At 42.9% G+C, this 19,229-nt stretch overlaps 1 protein-coding gene across 13 annotated transcripts in view; it reads left to right on the forward strand.

The window, feature by feature from the left end:
• The window catches only part of RBFOX2 (RNA binding fox-1 homolog 2), a 266,184-nt gene that overhangs the window by 122,633 nt on the left and 124,322 nt on the right, over positions 1-19,229 (forward strand). Inside the window, exon 1 of one of the 13 annotated variants that reach the window (XM_044228807.1) lies at positions 457-688. The exons of the other annotated variants lie outside the window; for them this stretch is intronic. Within the exon in view, the coding sequence (XP_044084742.1) occupies positions 674-688 (15 nt within the window). The 5' untranslated portion in view covers positions 457-673. Of the gene's footprint in view, positions 1-456; positions 689-19,229 lie in introns of those variants that run through there. 13 annotated transcript variants of the gene reach the window in all.

Consider the following 19,229-nt stretch of genomic DNA (forward strand, 5'->3'; position numbering starts at 1 on the left):
TTCTGTTTTAAATTCAGAATTATTTAGAAGAGTGGGGTGAGGCCAGCATTGCAGGGAGGGGATACAGGCTCTGAGCAAGCTCTGTTTGCGCTTGGCTTCTGAAGGGGGGCTCTGGAAGAATTGGACCGAGGGGAAACTGGACTCAACTCCCCTTGATCTTGGAGGGCAGAGTGTTTTCATTGCTTCTTTCATGTTTAGAGAACCCATCTTAAACTAGTTTGTGTCTAGCATTAGAAACTGGTGCTGGTGGTTTATTACTAGCCCCGCCTATCCCTGCCTTTTGCAATAATCTCTGTGAGTGATGATTGTGTTTCTAGAAGTAGAATGACAGAGAGAGATTCCCTGAAGGCAAATAGAGAGAGTGCTGTACACTCCAGTTCAGACGCACACGGGGCTGGGAACTCCCAGAGAGAGGGAGAGGGAGAACGGGCGGGGGGAGAGGGAGGGAGAGAGGGAGGAGAGAGAACAACAGAACAGTCAGCTGGAGAGGAGGGAGGAGGGGGGAGGAGACCGGTCCTTGTAGATTTTTAAACTCAAGTGATTTGGGGGGGTTTCTCCCCACCCTGAACACTTGCCCCCCCACAGTCTGGCACCTCCTTTCCTACAGTTCACTGAAGTGCCTTTTTGCAGTCCAGGATCAACTGACCGCTGAGTCTGAGCAGCCGGGTCTGACATGATGTACCTCTGGGTGAGTACGGAGTGCTGTGGCTGAGGGCTTGCACTTGCACATATAAGGAGTGGAAAGCTGCGAGGTTCGGCTCTCGCACAAATGGCCTTCCTCTCAGAGCACAGACTGCCACATCCCCTTCTGCTCCCAGGTGTTAGGTTTTTGAAACCTGGCAGTGATTGTGACATTGGTTGGGTTTTTTTTTAAATGTTGTTTATCTTGTTAGGCTTAGGCGTGAGGGTGAGCTCCCAGTGCGGTGTCATCCCCAGGGCTTGGTAGGGTTGGAGAAGGCAGATGGGGCAGGCGCGCTGAGCCAGGCGCTTCCGGACCCGCGCTCTTCCTGCTGGGTCAGGACCCAGCGCTGTTGTGTGTCGGGGGCACTGTCTTTGGTAATCAGACCATCTCTTCAGATAGCGAAAGCCAATGGGTGGCGTGATTCTTAATTAGGAATGAGCGTTTATAAGTTTTTATCTAAAAATTTTTATTGTCCTTCACCATAGTCTTATGAAGTAGGTCACTGTTGTTATGAAAATTTTATGAAGGAAGTAATTAAGTCACACAGAGTGACTTGCCCATAGTTAGAATCCAAGTCTGTAGCAGGTAGAATAGTAATTAATAACTAGACATTATAAAGCATTTTATATTTGCCAAAAATGAATACCTTACATTATTTTAATTTATCGTGAACTATGACATTGTAATTTGGGATGAAGAGAAACATACTGGGGTTGGAGAGGTTTTGAAATTGTGAGATGAGATAACTTTTAGGGGAATGACAGGGAAAATAATACAAGAAAAAAAACAACCCTTGCTTTTAGTTGTGAAAATAAGAGCATCTATAACCCCTGCAAAGATGGCGGCGCCCTCTCTGGAGCGGACAGCTGTTGTGTGTTGCTAAGGGAGCCTCCTGGACGTGATGCCCTTGGCTACCTGCCAGCTTTTGAAAGTTTCACTTTGCCCTTTGCCCTTCAGCCTAGATGTCTGGAATTGCAGAAACCTACTTGGCTCAGGCAGACTAAATTTATAAATATCAGAAGTCAAAATTTTAATGAGGTTTCTGGAGATGGAGCTTGGTCACTGTGTGTGTGTGTGTGTGTGTGTGTGTGTGTGTGTGTGTGTGTTGGGGGATGCTTCTTTCCTGATTCTCCCTTCATATTTGAATATGACCTTGAAATGTAATTTCCTCCTCTCAATTGATTTCTTTTTCTGGTGTTTGTAAGAAGTCAAAGAACTCACCGACACACTTTACGAGCTTGAAGTAGTTTTTTAGCTTCCTGTGAGCAAGGTCTGTGTCAAGGGTCTTTGTGGTCTTGGTAGTGGGACTGATCAGTTCTCTGTTGACCAGAGGATGAGTTTTTCAGTCTTGATTTGTTGGAAGAGGAGTTATGAAAGGAAACAAATTGAATTAATCTTACTTCTACTCATTAATGTTTGGTGAGAGCAGACAGTGGTGGTCTTCATTGCTTTCTTTGTGCTTATAGTTATTTGTGAATTTATCTCAGTTCCCTGAACTTAAAGCCTTAGAACAGAACTTCCCCACCAAAGTACCAGATATATTGGACTGCGATACACATATGCTGACGTAACTACTCCCCTCCACACTTGGAGCAGCAGGTGGGGCCCAGGACTCTCCTGGTCGCTTGAACCACAAGCATTCTAGTTTACCACTTTGTGCCTTAAAATATTACAATTGTCTACATGTGTTGTGACATCTGAAAGAGTAGCACTGTCCAGAGGGCAAATGTGCGTCAACTCTGTTATTATCTGCATCATCTCTCCCAACGCCCCACACATTTGTCGAATTCAGTGAAAATGTCCAGAAGGAGCCTTAGCTGCATAAGAACCCAATATAGAGAAGGACATCAAGGTGGTCTGGCATCAAGTGGGGAGGCACTGAAGAGGTTTGGTGGGGGAAATTTGCTGACCACACAATGGGAGATCAGAGTTTTGTCTAGGCCGGGGCGCAGCCATGTGACACTGGGCAATCGTTGAGCTGCTCCGAGCCCAGTTTCTACATCCGTAAGATAATAGAACTTCTTCTAATGCTCCGGTCTGTGGTGTGAATTTGTGTAGCAGTACATATGCCAGAAGGACACCCAGTTGCGTCAGAGTGTTTGGGTCCTGCTAAGCGTGAGAGGACGGGGAGGCGTAGTCATCCCTGTTCCCTGCTTGGTTTATTACCAGCAGTGAGTTACTCTTTCTCAGAAAGAAGTTACTCTTTCTCAGAATTCTAGAAAAATTACTGAACTGTGTTCAGTCGTCAGTATGTCTGAGTGGTATTGACATTCTCAGAACCTGAAGAACAGATTCTGAGGAATCTGAAGAATAAAAGAGCCCCAGGCATTTTGGTGTGTGTAGTTGGACGTGGCTTCTTCATTTGGTTCCGTGTCTAGAACTCTGAGATGGGGCACCATCTTGTGCTCTCTGTGCATGTCTCTTTGCCAGATCTTCTTCCCACTTTCCTGTAGAGTCCCCTTCCCTTTTAGAGAATTTGCTAGCATCAGTAGACAGCAGCGTATGGCACCAGGAACATGGGTTTTGAGACTTTACTGGGCCTAAATCCCACCTCTGTCATTTCCAGTCATATGGCCATGAACAAATTACTTAACCTCTCCGAACCTTCGTTTCTTCATCTATCACAGAGAGAAAATAATAACCTTTCACGGGGGTTATCGTGAGAATCCGAGATCATCTAAGATGTGTTGAATGGCACATAGTAGATGCTCAGTAAATAATTAGTGCAGGTCAACTTTTTACTTTGAAATTTGCATGGACAGGCTGCTCTCCCCTCCACCCGCCAGCATTACCTCTAGCAAGTTAAGGAAGTGTTTGACTTTGTGTAGGGAGAACTCTGATAAACACACACTAGTTTCAGGCGAAATATCTCCCCTTAACCAGTATTTTAAATACCTGTGACTGGAGAACCCACGTTTAAGTTGCCTCCTGATGGAAAAAATCCCTATTGTTTTTTTGTTTTTTCAAATTTTTCTTTTTTTTTTACTGGTGTGTTGGGGGGAGTGTACAATACTGGTAAACATTCCTTTTATCCTTTATATTCTCTCTCTCCTCTTCATGGCTTAACACAGGGAGGAGGGTGGCGCAAAGGGGAAGGGGAGGGAGGGAAGGAGGGCGGGAGACACATAATTCCTGTAGTGATGGAACTTACTTGTTGGATGATTATACAATTTATATCCAGTAAACAAAATTACAGACCATTTATTTAAATTCCCAGAAATTACGATGTGTTCTGTCTGAGCTGATCTTAGCTAGTCTGGTTCTAGGTTCTCTTACCCGTATTCTCAATGGCTGAACTTGTGGATTTCATTTGAAACTGTTGCTTTGCCATAATTCAGTCCTTTCTTCTTAATAATTCCGCTCAGCCAACATTTAACGGATGCCTGTGATGGGCAGAGGACTGTGCTACCAGCTGGTACAAAGACAAAGATGATTAAAGACTTCTCATGCCCTTGAAACATTTAGAACACAGCAGCTGTGAGCGTGTGTACACAGATAATAATGATTTTTGTATGATGCTCTTCACTTAAGAAGATGCTTTTAGATGTTATCTTATTTCATCCTCACAGCAGTGCTAAGGGCTAAGTATCATTGTCTCTATTGTACAAGTGAGGAAAGATAACTGAGAGAGAGCACGTGACGGGAAATGGCAGAGCCGGAAGCTCAGTCCCATCTGTTTTTAACTCTATGGCAGTTTTTCTTTTCACACTCTCCTCTTTGGGGAGAAGCTGATGTTTTTGGCCATTTACTTTAACTGTTTGTTTATTGAGTGGTAGCATATATGTTAGGCAAACCACCTCATTTAGTTCTCAGCACACCTGGGAGTTGGCCATTAGCCTTCATTTTACAAATGGGAAAGCAGCACCTTTAGTAACCTGGTAGTCACATAGTTGAGAATCGGCAGAGGTGGGATTTGAACCCTAGTCTCTCTGGCCCCAGAGCTTACTGCACACGTGTAACATCTTCTTTATTTGTTTGGTAGTGTTTAGTTTGTCACCGCTGCCATTTAGCACGCTATGGGCTAAACTGGAGAAATGAAAATAAGGTACCCTGAATTCTGTTTCCATATCCATCAGTTACTTGAGATAAGTTACGTAGCTGTATAGACCTTGGTTTTCCAGGTTGTAAAAAGAGTGTGGTAGTTCTGGGAAACATAATGGAGTCATCTCAGATAAGTGATCCACTATCTTAGAGTAAAGTCTCAGTAACTGATGCTTTATCCTAAAACGTGGAAGCCGCATACTGTGAGTCTGAAGACAGAGTTTTTGGTCCCGATAAAGCCATTTACCAGTGTATGACCCTTCTAGCTTTAGTTTTCTTTTGGGGTGGGGGAGGGGCAGAGAGTAAGGGAGAGCGATCAATCTCAAGCAGACCCCGACCCCCATCCCCCAGCCTGAGACAGGGCTCAGTATCACAACCTGAGCCAAAACCGAATCAGACACTGAACCGACTGAGCCACCCAGGCACCCGCAGGCTAATCTCTTAATGCTCACTTTTGGTCACAACTTTGCCATTCTAATTGGTCTGCACAGCGAGAAAACTAGACTGAGTAGTGAACTGAGAAAACTAGACTGAGTAGTGAACTGCGTTTCACAAAACACAGAAACAGTTCAATTCAGATAACACTGGAGGCCAGATCCTGTGAATAGATACTTGGCAGTGAAAAGCCATTAAAAGATTTTAAGTAGGATTGGGAGTAGGCTGAAGTGGAGTTGTTAATTAGATTTGTTTGTTTTTGTTTTGTTTTGTTTTGTTTTGTTTTTAAAGATACCTGCACAGATTAGAGGGAAGTAAGAGTGCAAGGAGAGGCCAGGTGTTGGTGTGTAATACTCGAAGTGGCAGAGAATGCCAGAGACCGGGGGAACTGTGTGAGAGACATGCCCAAGGTAAACTTGACAGCATGGGGGCGCCCAATGGGGAATCTACTTGAGGATTTTCTCCCTCGCTCTCTCTCAAATCAATAAATAAATCTTAAAAAAAAATTGATGGAATATTGTCAGTATTTGGAAGGAGGACCAGGGTTTTTAGAGGAGGGAAACTGAAGGGGATTATGAGTTTGATTTGAATTTATTATTTTAGGGTAACTTTGAAAAGTTCAAGGGGAAATTCTGCTTAGATAGTTGGCTACGTAGGTCTGGAAATATAAGGGAAGATAGAGGTTTAAGCTATAACTTTGTGAGGAATTTGCATGCTTTGGTAATAGAACTACGTATAGGTATGATGATGGCTTAAGATGCGAATGTCCTAAAAAAGGGCAGAAAATGCAGAGCAAGAAGAGAAATTAATGTCTGGTAGAAGAGGAACCAACCCTCGAAGGATGCAGGGAGCAAGGTTCTAGAGAGCTAGTTCTTCAGGAGGAAAACCAGCACGCTAGGAAATCAAGATAAAGGAGTGGCAGGAAGAGAGAATTGAAATATGCTGACAACATCTAGGAGTTCGGAGAAGTCTTTAACAGAAGCTGAGACAGGCAGGCAGAGTGGGTGAGGAGTAGGAAGGGTCACTGATTTTGATGATTGATGAGATAATTGTTTATTTGGAAACTGTATGTAATTCCATGTGGCTTTTATGTGTGGGATGAGTGGAATAGTGGTGGATGAGAATTTAGAATTGTGGAGACCAGGTGATCTGAACAGTGTAAAATATGTGCTTGTTTATTCAGTAAGGAACCACTGATGGATTTTTTTTTAAGATTTTATTTATTTATTTGACAGATAGAGATCACAAGTAGGCAGAGAGAGAGAGGAGAAAGCAGGCTCCCTGCTGAGCAGAGAGCCTGATGTAGGGCTGGATCCCAGGGCCCTGGGATCATGACCTGAGCCGAAGGCAGAGGCTTTAACCCATTGAGCCACCCAGGCGCCCCCCACTGATGGATTTTAAGCAGGATCAGATATGATCAGATTTGTGTATTAGAAAGATAGTAAGGGGTTTCTCTTATTATTGGAGAGTTTGTATTTATATTGTGGGTGACATTGGTTTGATGCATATTTTAAAAGCTCAGAAAACTGTAAGGGGTTAAACAAATAATTGTATGAACAATAGGAGACTCGAGTGGTTAGCATACTTATTGATGACAATTATGTGTCGATCATTTTCTAAGGGGTGGGGAAAGAGCATGAACAAGACAAAATTTTTTCCCATAAAGAGTTTTTTAACTGGGAAAAATAAAATTGTAAAACATGTAAACAAATATGACTCTGAATGCTTTAGCTGGGGTGAGATAGGCCTGAATGATTAACATCATCTTGTTAAAATATGGGAGGAGAGCATTATAAGCAAAAGGAGTAGTAATACAGAGTCCTCAGAAACAAGTAAGTTTGGGGTATATGAAGGACAGAAAGAGGGGTGGTGTGGTTGGAATGTAGAGAGCCAGAAGCTTGTAGGAAGACAAGACGGAGAGGTAGATGGGCGTCAATCATTCCCCATGATAGAGATTTGTTAAAATGGGACTGTAACCGGAGACTTCAATCAGGAGAGTGGCTTTCTTCAGGGAAAGTGATAAGGGAGGTCAGGAAGCTGTTGTAGTCAAAGCAAGAGTTGATGATGACTTAGACTCTGGAGGGCAGTTGGAGAGGACTAAAGATGGCTTGTCTGTGTGGTGAGAAAGAGGAATCTGGGTTATTCAGCTTTTGGGTTGAAGAATGAAGATGGACAGGCTGTTTCCTTACAAGAGAACAGAGAGTCCACAGAGAAAATAGTACTTAAGGTTACTCGTTAAGCTTGAGCTCTATTAGACATCCTGGTGGAGAAGTTCAGTGAAAATTTGATAGGAGTCTAGAGCTTAGAGGAGAAGTGTGAGATGGGGTTCTAAGGTTGAGATTCATCTGCACGTATTTAAAGCCCGGGTGAAGACCATAACTAGGAACAGGGCTGAGGCCAAAGCCCAGGGCATTGCAGTAGAGGTCTGAGAGTACTGAGAATTGGGTAGGGTAGGAGGGAGAGATGGCGAGTGTGTGCTGTTGTGGACTCTGAAGAGGAAGGGACTGTATTTGGATAATTTGAGACCAAATAATTTGTCATTGGCCTGGTAGGATGTTGGTTATTGGGAACTTGGTAAGAGCTTTTTCAGTTGGAATCATGGGGATTAAAAAAAGCCAGTTGGAATGGGCTGGTTTGTTAATTGGTAGGTGAGACTGTTGAGATAATGAATGTTTAGTTGTAGAGTGGGGCAAAGAATTGGGGCAGGGACTGGATGGGTATATATATATATATAGGTTCAAGGGAAGATTTTGAAATTTTAAAAATTATTTTAATTTTTAAAAATCAAAATAATATGTATTTTTTCTGTAAATGCCTATATGTGAAAAAAATAGAAAAATACATATACAAAACTCATAATGTTTACCTCTAGTAAGGATAAATAAGATCAAAATGGCAACACTGGTGTCAGTGTGAGCTTAAGCATTGTCTTTTTTTTTTTTTTTTTTTAAAGATTTTACCTTTATTTGAGAGAGATTGAGAGAGAGCAAGAGAGCATAAGCAGGCTCCCTGCTAGCAAGAAGAGTGATGTGGGTCTGGATCCCAGGACCCAGGGATCATGACCTGAGTTGAAGGCAGACACTTAACCGACTGAGCCACCCAGGGGTCCCATTGCATTATCTCTGATACTCTAATTTTTATGGCAGTGAATTTATATATTTGGGGGGTTTTTTGGTAAGGCCTTTTTTTTTTTAAATTTAAATTTTACTTAGTTAATATACAGTGCAATATTGGTTTCTGGACTAGAATTCAGTGACTCATCATTTACATACAACACTCAAGGGGAGATTTTTAAAAGATAGGTGGTTTTTTTTTTTAAGATGTTCTTTATTTATTCGAGAGAGAGAGAGAGAGAGAGAGGGATAGTAGAGAGGGAGAATGAGGAGCAGACTCCCCACTGAGCAGAGGAGCCCCATCATGGGGCTCCATCCCACGACCTTGAGATCATGACCTGAGCTGAAGGCAGATGCTTAACCGACAGAGCCACCCAGGCGTCCCTAAAAGATAGGTGGTATTAAGGCATGTTTTATGTCAGGAAAGAGCCAGTTGAAGGGAAGGAATTGAGGATGCCAAAAGTAAAGAGGCTAATGGCAGGACCAGAGTATGTTACCCAGCACACACAGAGGGGTTGGCCTTAGATAGGGCCAGAAGCAGTTCTTTCTGGCAGCACTGTTCTCGGGAAGAAGAGGGAGTCCTATGGTTGTGTCTGCTTTCTTTTTAGACACAAGATGAACAGAGCTGAAAACGGCAGTGTAGGGGGTGGAGAAGTATTGCAAATTTAAGGAGCGGGGACACGGTGTGAAATAGTGATCCAGCTCAAAAAAACGGGAGTGAATTTACTAGAGAGGTGTAGTAGGCTTACGGTCTGTATTCCTCAGCCTGAAGTGAGTGCAGGCAAGTCAGCCCTGTGATTTTTATCCAGCAGGCTTCTGTTGTTTAGACACAAGGGAGGAATGTATAGATAGTTGCATTCACCAGGAGTTGAGATTTTATTAGATGAGTTAGATGAAGAGAAAAAGGGGCAAAGGAATTAAGACTTTTGAAAAAGAATGTATATGGTGTTGGACCCTTGAATCAGAACTGGCTTAGGAGGGAAGTAAGAACCTGAGGAGGGGGGAGGGAGGGGAGTGGAAAAGTGGTAGGGTCCTTGTATAGCTTTGAGGTCTTCAGGAGGTTGGAGAAATGTGGTGTGGGAGAACTGCTCGAGCGAGCAGACTTGGTGGAAAGGTGGTGCGCTCCAGCGGCTCGAGAGGTCTGGGGATGGTGGTACTGGGGATGAAGGTGCCAGGATGTGGTGCCAGGTGGGGGATTAGGCGAAGCGGCAACAAAATATAGTTGGTGCTAGAATGGAGTCAACACAGCTAGGAGGCTAGAGTGTTGGGTGAATCACGTGGCAGGCGGGCGGAGGGGGGTGTGAAATTGTCAAGAATGATAAAACTAATAAAGGAGAGAGGAGAGGGAGCCCAGTGGCAAGGCTGGAGGAGGTGATCTCTGTTCCAAGGGATTTGCAGTTGGGGTGCAGGATGCCTGTATGGTCCAACACTCTATGGTAATGGGGACCAAGGAGGCTGGTGGCCCCCACTGAGGTATACAAGGAGTGGAAGAGAAGCTTTTACTGCAGTAGGAGGAGGATTCTCAGGGGCAGTTAGGTTTCCCTTGGAGCAAAAAGGTGAAGGGAACAGCACGGAAAAGAGAGCGAGTATACGGGAGAGTTTACTGAGGATGGCTCATGGCTTCTGGAGCTTGGGAGGGCAGGACAAGCAGGTGATGGGGTCACAACAGATGTGCACAGCTCCATGGGGTGAGCCACCTGGAAGTCTTGGACCTCTGATGATGATCGAGGTGAATGAGGGTATGAGCCAGGATGGGATTGTTCCAGAAATCTCTTGGGAAAACGGGATAATTAGTTAAACCTTTAAGCCAGAGCAGTAGTTCTCAAAATTTATAGTGCTTTAGAATGCTACAGATCACTGAGCCACACCTCCAAAGTGTTAGATGCATTATATCTGCATCTGGGAGTTTGCATTTCTAATAAACTCCCAGGTGATGCTGATGCTGCTGGTCCAGAAATTATATTTTGAAAATCGGTAGTCCAGGGAAAATACTCGTGGTGAAGTAAGAAGCTCTTTTGAACTGTAGCTCAAGATGAAGTATAGCCTGGGCGATGGGCAGAGGTTTCCTTGGAACAGCTGTGTCAGGCTTCTCCGACGTCAGCAATTTAAGGAGGAAGTGAGTATATGATAGTTTTTCTTGAGGGATAATAATTTCTAAGTGATTATCAGCAAACATTCGATGATCACCAAACATTTATTGAGTATCTGTTTTATGCAGCAAAATGAGGATCCCAGGAGTTCTGTTTTCTTTCTCAAGGATAGTGAGGTTAAAGGGGCACAGAAGTCAAATAGGTAAATGACCATACACTGCAGCAAAGGCGACATGCCAGTCCCTCCTGTTGACAACCACCAGGTGTGGGCGGTTGTCAACAGGAGCTCAGAAAAACGGTCATTGAAGATGGGATTGATCAGGGAAGGGTTTCATGAAGGAAGTGTAATTTATGGTAGATCCCAGCAGAACCAACAGAGACAAGCCGGATGGAGAACTGGCGCAAGCAAAGGTGCGGAGTCAACAATGAACATGAAGCTTGATGACTGCTCCTTGAGTCCCGTTGCTTTCGCAGCCCAAGACTCCATTGTCTGTATTATTATAATAATTTTCTAATGGGCCTCCTGGCTTCTGTTCTTTCCCCCCAATCCCTTCGCAAAGTCTGTCCTCAACACAGAAGTCAGAGTGACCCTCTAATGTCACATTATATTGCTTGCCTGCCCCAAACTCCCCGGTGGCTTGGGCTGTCACTTAGCAGAGAAGTCAGATGCCCCCTTTAAGGCCCCGTATGACTGGCTCCCCTGGCTAAGGGTTCTTCTACACTGGCCAGTCTTTGAACGTATGAAACACACCCTTGCCTCGGCGCCTTAGCTCTTGGCCTAAACCCCTGCTCTTTCTCCAGATATCGTCAAGACTGCCTTGTTTGTATGAAATCTGTTCCGGTGCCCTGTTATCAGGTAGCTCAGGCACCCTATACAAATGTTAATTCCCACCTCTCTGCCCAGCGTTTCTCCTCTGTTTTCCCATCTCCGTTTTTCTCCATAACACCTACCAGCATCTGACTTGCTGTATATTTATTTGTCTTTCTCCTGTGCTCCTGGGAAGCCCTGGTATTCTGTGTGCATAGAATGATACCTGACACTAGTGGGCACTGACTGGGCATTGGTGGAGTGAAAAGAAGGAAGGAAGTAAAGATTGGGGAATGGTGAAGAGACCAGTTTACTGGGAGAAGTAGGAGAGGGAGAGATGGCTTAGAGGACAACCTGGAGGATCTTGAATACTAGATCACAGCCTGTAGGAAATAAGAAATTCTTAAAAAAAAAATTCACTACAGCAATATTTAACCTTCTTGAAATAGAGCCATGTAATTGGGTTCTAGGCACGGAATGGTTTGGGGGGGAGGCTAGAAGCAGGGAGATTACTATTGGGTTGTTGTTGGGTAATAACGGGTTTTTCAGGTACGAGTCAAATGGCTTTAGATCAAGATTTAGATCCCATTTGGAAATGGGAGTAAAATTTTTAAAATAGGAATAAAAGTCTTAATGCATGAATGTAAATGAGAAGTTTGCATTTGTGTAAGAAAGATGCCTGTTTTAATATGTGTGTTTTAGGGCGCCTGGGTGGCTCAGTGGGTTAAGCCTCTGCCTTCAGCTCAGGTCATGATCCCAGCGTCCTGGGATCAAGCCCCGCATCGGGCTCTCTCCTCAGCGGGGAGCCTGCTTCCTCCCCTCTCCCTCTGCCTGCCTCTCTGCCTAATTGTGATCTCTGTCTGTTAAATAAATAAATAAAATCTTTTTTAAAAAAATGTGTGTTTTAATTCTCTTTGTTTTGATATGGTATTTAACCTTAAATAATTTTCTTTTGTCGTGTTTCTTTTACTTAATTAATTAATAATTCTTTAAAGATTTTATTTATTCACTTGAGACAGAGAGATCCAGGGAGAGGCAGATGGAGAGGGAGAGGGAGAAGCAGACTCTCTGCTGAACAGGGAGCCCGACGTGGGGCTCAGTCCCAGGACCTGGAGATCATGACCTGAGCCGAAGGCAGACGCTTAACCATCTGAGCCACCCAGGCACCCCTTTTGTCATGTTTCAATTCAAAAATATGGAATTTTGTTTTAAAATTTATATGTTAAGGTGTAAATTTGGAACCAATTAAGCAAATGCGCATCTTTCTAAATTTTAAGTTGTTCGTTTGGAGGGCTTGAAAATTAGTGTGGTCAGAGCACACATATGAGGGGGTGGGGGGAACGTACCAACTCCCAAGACACATTTTCTTGGGTCCCTTAGTTTCCTTTTGCAGAGAGTGAAGTACATTTTAGGAGTTGTAATCTTCCTTCACAACTCCTTTTTTCCCTTCTCGGTTCTAGAAATATGCTTTTGAAACTTAGGATCTGGTTTCAAACACTGCATTGTTGTTCAGAATTAATACCCTCTTCTGAATGGGAGCTTGCTCCTCCCCTACACAAATGCTTTTTCAGAATCCCTCACTGTTACCAAGTGAGATGGCATATAGTACTTGTATGTAAGGCCATCAGAGAATAAATACTCACAAATACTGATTGAAAGGTTAATTAGATATTCTTAAGATAATGAGCTGTGTATGTAGCAAAGTGTCCAACTAAAATATTGGTTTTTGATTCCACTCAAATCTGTAAAGTTCTGTACTCTTACTGTGTATTAACTCATTTGGCATTTTACTTGCTTATATGAATCTAGATCGTTAATTCAGACATTAAATAAACCAAAGCTTACCTTTCATTCTTTAAGATAACTGCTATTTTTCCCGAATGTGAGATGAGCCCTTTAATCACTGGCTGTTTTAGCTGGATTGCCAGAGCCATGAAAATCAGGAACGACTGATTATAGCTTCATTGTGTATTACATCATATGCTGGTTATAGTTTTGCTTCTGGCTCGGACCTTAACCTGTGCAATTATAACAAGTCACATGACCCTTATGGCCCATGTATCTCTTCTGTGAAATGGGGATGCTACCACTTACCTAGTTGATTGTTGAATACTATTTCTCAGATGAATGGGCATCTAAATTAAGACAGTTTTAAAACTTTATTCTGTTTATGCACTTATAGTTGTCAGATAAAAAGCAGTATATATTTTTTTTGCTAAGATTGGATTGAAAGTCTCACAAACATTACAGTTGAAAAGCAGATGCCAGAGTAGGAGCCATGGATATGGGGGAATAGTTGCTCTTTTGTATATGTTCTCGTCTGCTATATTTCATTAATTCCAAATGTATATCTTAATCCTTTTGTTTTCTTGTTTAATTTATTCAGTTTATTGAAAATAAGTTTCTCGGCCTCATTGAAAGTCAAAATCTCATTTTGTGCATGTTGTGCACGACTATGTTCTCTGGCACTGGGTGTTTGCAGATTGCATCCAATACCAGAGAACTCTTCAAGGTTGTTAAAGACAGTTGGGATTGGAAGAGAGAAGGGAAAAGAAATTCCCAAGTTCCTCCTGTATGTGAGGTCAGTGCTTTCACAACTATTATTTTATGTTCCATTTTTCATCTTGCGATTCAGAAGCAAGAATCAGGCCCAGTAGTCTTGCTTTCAGAGTCAGTACTCCTAACCCTTGCCTTTCAGTGTGGGGTGGGCCTTAGTGACTCACTTTGAACTAATAGAATATGGCAAAAGTGACGAGATGTCACGTCCAAGAGATGATGGCAAAGACCATGGCTTTCATCTTTTGGATGCTTGCCCTTCTAGCTTTCTCTCTTTGAGCTCTTGCTTTGGAAGGAACAGACCGCCGTGTTGTGAGTGGCCCTGCAGAGAGGCCCACGTGGCAAGGAGCTGGTGTCTCGGGCCAACAGCCAGTGAGGGCCTGGGCCTGCCAACAGCCAGGTGAGTGAACTTGGCAGCAGGCCTGTGTCAGTCCTGCCGGGAGATGACTGAGCCCCAGCCGGCACCCTGCTTGCAGCCTGTGCCAGACCCTGAGCCAGAGGCACCCAGCTAAGCCTCGCCTGGAGTCCCAGTCCACAGAAACCATGAGATAATAAGTGTTGTTTTGTGCTGCTGGGTTTGAGAGTGAGTTGTTACACAGAAAGAGATAACTGCAGAATCTGGTACCAAAGGTGGGGCGCTTCTGTAGCAGAAATCTACGTTTGTGGGAGTGACTTGGGAACTGGGCAGCAGACTTTGAGGAGTCGGTGAAGATGAGGGTACCTTGAACATGCTGTTTGTGAAATTTGGGGCTTTGAGGGGAATGGCCATGAGGGCTTAAAGGAATGGAAACTGGAGGAAGGGGATCTTCATTCTGTGCTGACAGAAAGTTGAGCAACGCTATCTGTGGTTACGTGGAAAGCAGGCAGTGTGCCTCCTGACCTGGGAGATGGAGCTGAGGGACATTTCCAAGCAACGCACTGAAGGTGCCCCATGGTTTCATCTTGCCGCTTCTAGTGAAGGGTGAGAGGAGAGAAACAAATGGAGGGAAGGATTGGAAGCACTTGATGGTTTTGAAAGGCCTCAGGCATTCTGTCTGGCAAATGATAGTCAAACTTAAGTTGTGGGTTCCTAGCAAAGGTCAGTTCAAGGCCACCGCCAGGAGAGAATGGTAGTCTAAAGATGAAGCTGCAGATGTGACTGTGAGACCTTTTGTTAAAGACCCCAGAATAATCAAAGGTAGTACCTTAAGAGCCACACAAAAGACCTCTCAATTACACAGTAGGGCTTCTAGCCATTTTTGCAGCCGTGCAGGTAGCGAAGGGCTTATCTTGAGGATATTTGTGGATATGGCTTTTGTCTAATGCAGTGAATCTCATTGAGATTCACAGGAGACCTACTGCAGCTAAGATGGAAAAGGAAAAGAAACAGTTCAAATGAAAAGAGGCTGTTGAACCCCCACCAAATTCTTCCAGCAGGAAGCAGGCCAAACAGACTGCTAAGTTGCTAAGGCATGCTACCTTCCATGAAAAGGGAAGGATGACGCAGACAAGAGCCATGGAGAATTGTTATCCCAGCCTTGAGACCTAATCAAAGAACTCCAGCATTTGCCCAGCTAGATTTCAGAATCACTATGGATCAGCGAGGACTCCTTTGTGTCTCCCACTCCCCCGCCTTTGGAAGAAGTGGTTGTGCCAATTGGAGATTACAAGAGATGCCACAGTAATGGAAACCAGAAGGAGGCTAGTGAGAAAGGTGCCCGGGTACGGTGCCATTTCAGCCAGGCTCCCCAGAATGCCACACCTACTGCTTAGTCAGCTGCTTTCAGCTTTTGTTTACAAGTCGTACAGTTTCCAGAGTGTATGTAAGAAAACGAAAGCAATCAGGAGATTTCTTACCAGCACACGTACCTGCCTTCTGCCCCCAGTGGCAGTAAACCTTTGGTCTCACCTGTCACTGTACGTGAAGCAGTTGCATTCCTGTAGGAGGCCAGCCACCCATTTTATCCTGGGTCCCATCTGTGCTGGCCCAGTTAGGACCTGGACTCAGCATTTCTCTCCCTTCTCTCTTTGAGATCATCAGGTTTTCTCTCTTTACTAGATTAGTCCCATTAACACACAATTAAGCTATTTTCTTTCATCCATTCAAAAATAATACTCTTGACCTCACTTCTCTGCCAGCCGCTGCTAAATTTCTTTTTCTTTAGAGCAAAACTCGACAGAGTTGTCTGCATTCGCTCACATCAGTTCTTCTCCACTTACCTTCCCCTTAAGCCCACTCGGGTTTTTATTGCCACCGTGCACTGAACTGGCTCTTGTTGAGAGCTAAGTCCTGTCAGTGACCGGGTCTCAGTCTTCTTCGTGTTGCCTGGCCTGTCTGTAGAGTATAACATCCCTCTCCGTTCCCTCCCTCTGATAAACTGTTTTGGGCCCTTGACTTGTAGGAAGTCATACTTCCTGGTTTTCTTCTTCTTCGGTGATTGTGTCTCATTTTTAAAGTTGCCATACGCTGGGCTAGGTCTTAAAACTTTTTTTCTTGATTTTCTCTCATTTAGTGATTTCATCGAATCTCATGGATTTAGCTTTCAGTTAACCGGGATAGCCAGAATCATCTGTCATCGGGTCTGGTGAATTCTCTGATCTTTTATATTGTTTAAGTTAATTATAATTAACTTAAGAAATAAGTTAAGAAAATATAATATAATATTAAGAAATATAATATAATATAATAATTATATTGTTTAAGTTAATTATAATTAACTTAAGAAATAAGAAGTGGTAGTGAAAAACAACTTTATTAGAAATAAGAAAAAAAAACACTCATGCAGCTAATTATATGTCACCCCCGTAATGACAACAAATCACATTTGAACATTGTTCGTGTTTGTTTTAAAGATTTTATTTCTTTATTATAGAGAACGTGTGTGCACAAAGCAGGGGCAGAGGAGGAAGCTGACTCCCGCTGAGCCGGGAACCCAGTGTGGGGCTTGATCCTAGGACCTTGGGATCATGACCTAAGCCCGAGGTAGACGCTTAACCCACTGAGCCACCCAGGCTCCCCTTGTTTGTTTTTTAAATCTTTTTTGGCAGCATCTTGTGTTTTTCTATCCTTTTTGTATCCTCTTTCTTTCTGTTCTCCGAGCCCCATGCTTATGGCTGAGGGTGGACATTCTCTCCCTAGTTCTGTATTTATTCCTGCAAGCTCAGTTCTTAGCTGTGAGAGGAATTATCTTGTTATTCTGCAGTCTTTCTTATGATGGAAACTTTTCCTGTCAAATTAAAGCATTCACTGTACTAATATCAATCATAATGAAGCAAACAGACAGTGGCTATCACGCAGTCTCTGGCAAGTATCGATTTTAACTCTTATCAGTGTGTCTACCACTTCTTTAGCCTTGTTAACAGTAAAGATCATTTTATGTGATTTTTTTTTAAACAAGGGATTTTTGAATCTATTAACATTTGAGAATACATTGAGCTGAGAAGAGCATCAGCAGTTTTTTTTTTTTCTGTAAGATAGAATCATCGAATCTCTTTGAAATCCAAATAATGTGCTCTTGATTTCTCTTCCTTTTCCATCTGTGAAAATATATTGAAATTCAACCCTATTCTTCCTAACAAGAAGGCAAACTAAGGCAAGTTTTTTTTTGCTGAGTACTACTCAGGCCAATCCCAGACCTGTTCTAAAATTGTCCGTTCTATTTATGTCGTGCGTTTTAAGTTCTGTGTCAGTGCTTGTACTGCCTTTGACCCTTTGTTCTGCTCTTGCTCCTTTTGTAGATCTATACCTGTGTAGATCTGAATCTTCCAAATCTGCGTTTCACTGACAGATACTGTTTAAATTTTTATCCCCTATTTTTCTGGTTTTGAAAGCATCTATAGCTCAAAAGGCATCATCCTTTGAATGAAATTTAATTGCCTATAAACTGTCATGTATCAACCCAGAAAATTCTCACCTTATCATGAAATCGGATTCTGGATTCTAAATATATCTCAAATAGGGTATAGCTTATTATTGCTTCTGGTTCTTCTTATATTTACATGGTCTAAGTCCAGTATTTAAGAGTTTTGTTTTTTGTGTTTTTGTTTTTCTTTTAATCTTTGATAATACATAGTTCTGCTGCTTGGACGTTGGAGTCATCCCAGACTCTTCTTTCTCTCTCACAGCAGGTCTTATTAGTTCAGCAAATCCTTTAGGCTCTGCCTTTCAAAAATGAGTTAGATCCCATCTCTTTTCACCAATTCTACTACATCTGTCAGTACATCTTCCTTTCTTGCCTAGATTATTCTAATAGTCTCCTACCTGGTCTCCCTGCTTTATACCATTGACTCCAAGTAATTTATTCTGAGCACAGCATCTGTCATGATCCTTTTAAAATACAAATCTGATAATGCTCAAAACTCCACTAATGTGTTCCACTCAGAGGAAAAGCTGGAGTCGTCCCTCTAAGGTTCTGGTCGAGCTGGCTCCTAGGTACCTCTTTGCCACTGGTCCCCTCCTGTTCTTCCCATTCCGTTCTCCCTGTCCGCTTGCCGCACCGGCCCGCTTGCTGTTTCTCAGGTCTGCTGGGCACTTGGGACTTGTTCCCTCCGCTTGTGATGCTCTTCTCCAGAAGAGTGTGATTTCCTTCCTATTTCTGCTTAGATAGGACCCCTTCAGTTCATTGCTAGTCAGTCTATTTTAAATTCTCCATAGCCCCTACCATCTCATATATGTTGTTTTTTGTTTTTTTCCCATCTAGCGTGTTTTAAAAACATCTTTTTTTACTACTTGTGTCTCCTATAGAGATAGCTGGTTTGTTTACTGCTGTATCCTCTCCTTGGTGTCTAGAAAAGTGAATGGTGTTCAGTGAATACTTGTCAAATGGGCGTTAAATTCCAGAGGTTTTCTACTTGTTACTTTTTCATTAACAAGATCATACTTAGTAACTATAGGAATTTATAGGGTGGAACTCTCTGTGTTTGTCATTCAGCCCTTCTCTCTCATTTACTGGGACCACTCATCCCTGTGCGCATCTGTCGGTTTGTGCTGCGGAATCAGTAGAGCTTCACAGCGCCGGCCTTGGAACTGTTGACTAGGTTTCAGATCGGCCTCAGCTGCATTCTGCCTTAATGATACTTGTATCCAGGAAAGAGGAAATGTTGGAGGTGTTAAAATAAAATTGGAATTCTATTTTTAAAGACCGCATTAAAAAAAATGGTACCAGTTGCTAAAACCCTTGAAAGTACCGCTTCCTCCCTAAATCTCCATGGATGTCACCACTGTCTTTGTCAGCGAATTAAATTTATCTTCTCCTAACCAGTATACAAGATGATTTCCAAAAAAAAAGTCATTTCTTACTTAATTACATTGGCATTATTTGTAATTTGTTGCCATTTTAACTATTACGTTTTCTGTTATTTCACATATATGGCATTTTACGTGTGTTACTGGTTGGGTACACTCACATTCTTCTGCACTACTCCGCATGATATTATTACTAGGTTCTCTTTATCTGGTCTGGAAGTTCAGCCACCATTTGTAAGTGTGTGTGTGTGTGTGTGTGTGTGTGCAAGCGCCTATATTT

Source organism: Neovison vison, chromosome 12, assembly GCF_020171115.1.
Source record: "Neovison vison isolate M4711 chromosome 12, ASM_NN_V1, whole genome shotgun sequence".
NCBI lineage: Eukaryota > Metazoa > Chordata > Mammalia > Carnivora > Mustelidae > Neogale > Neogale vison.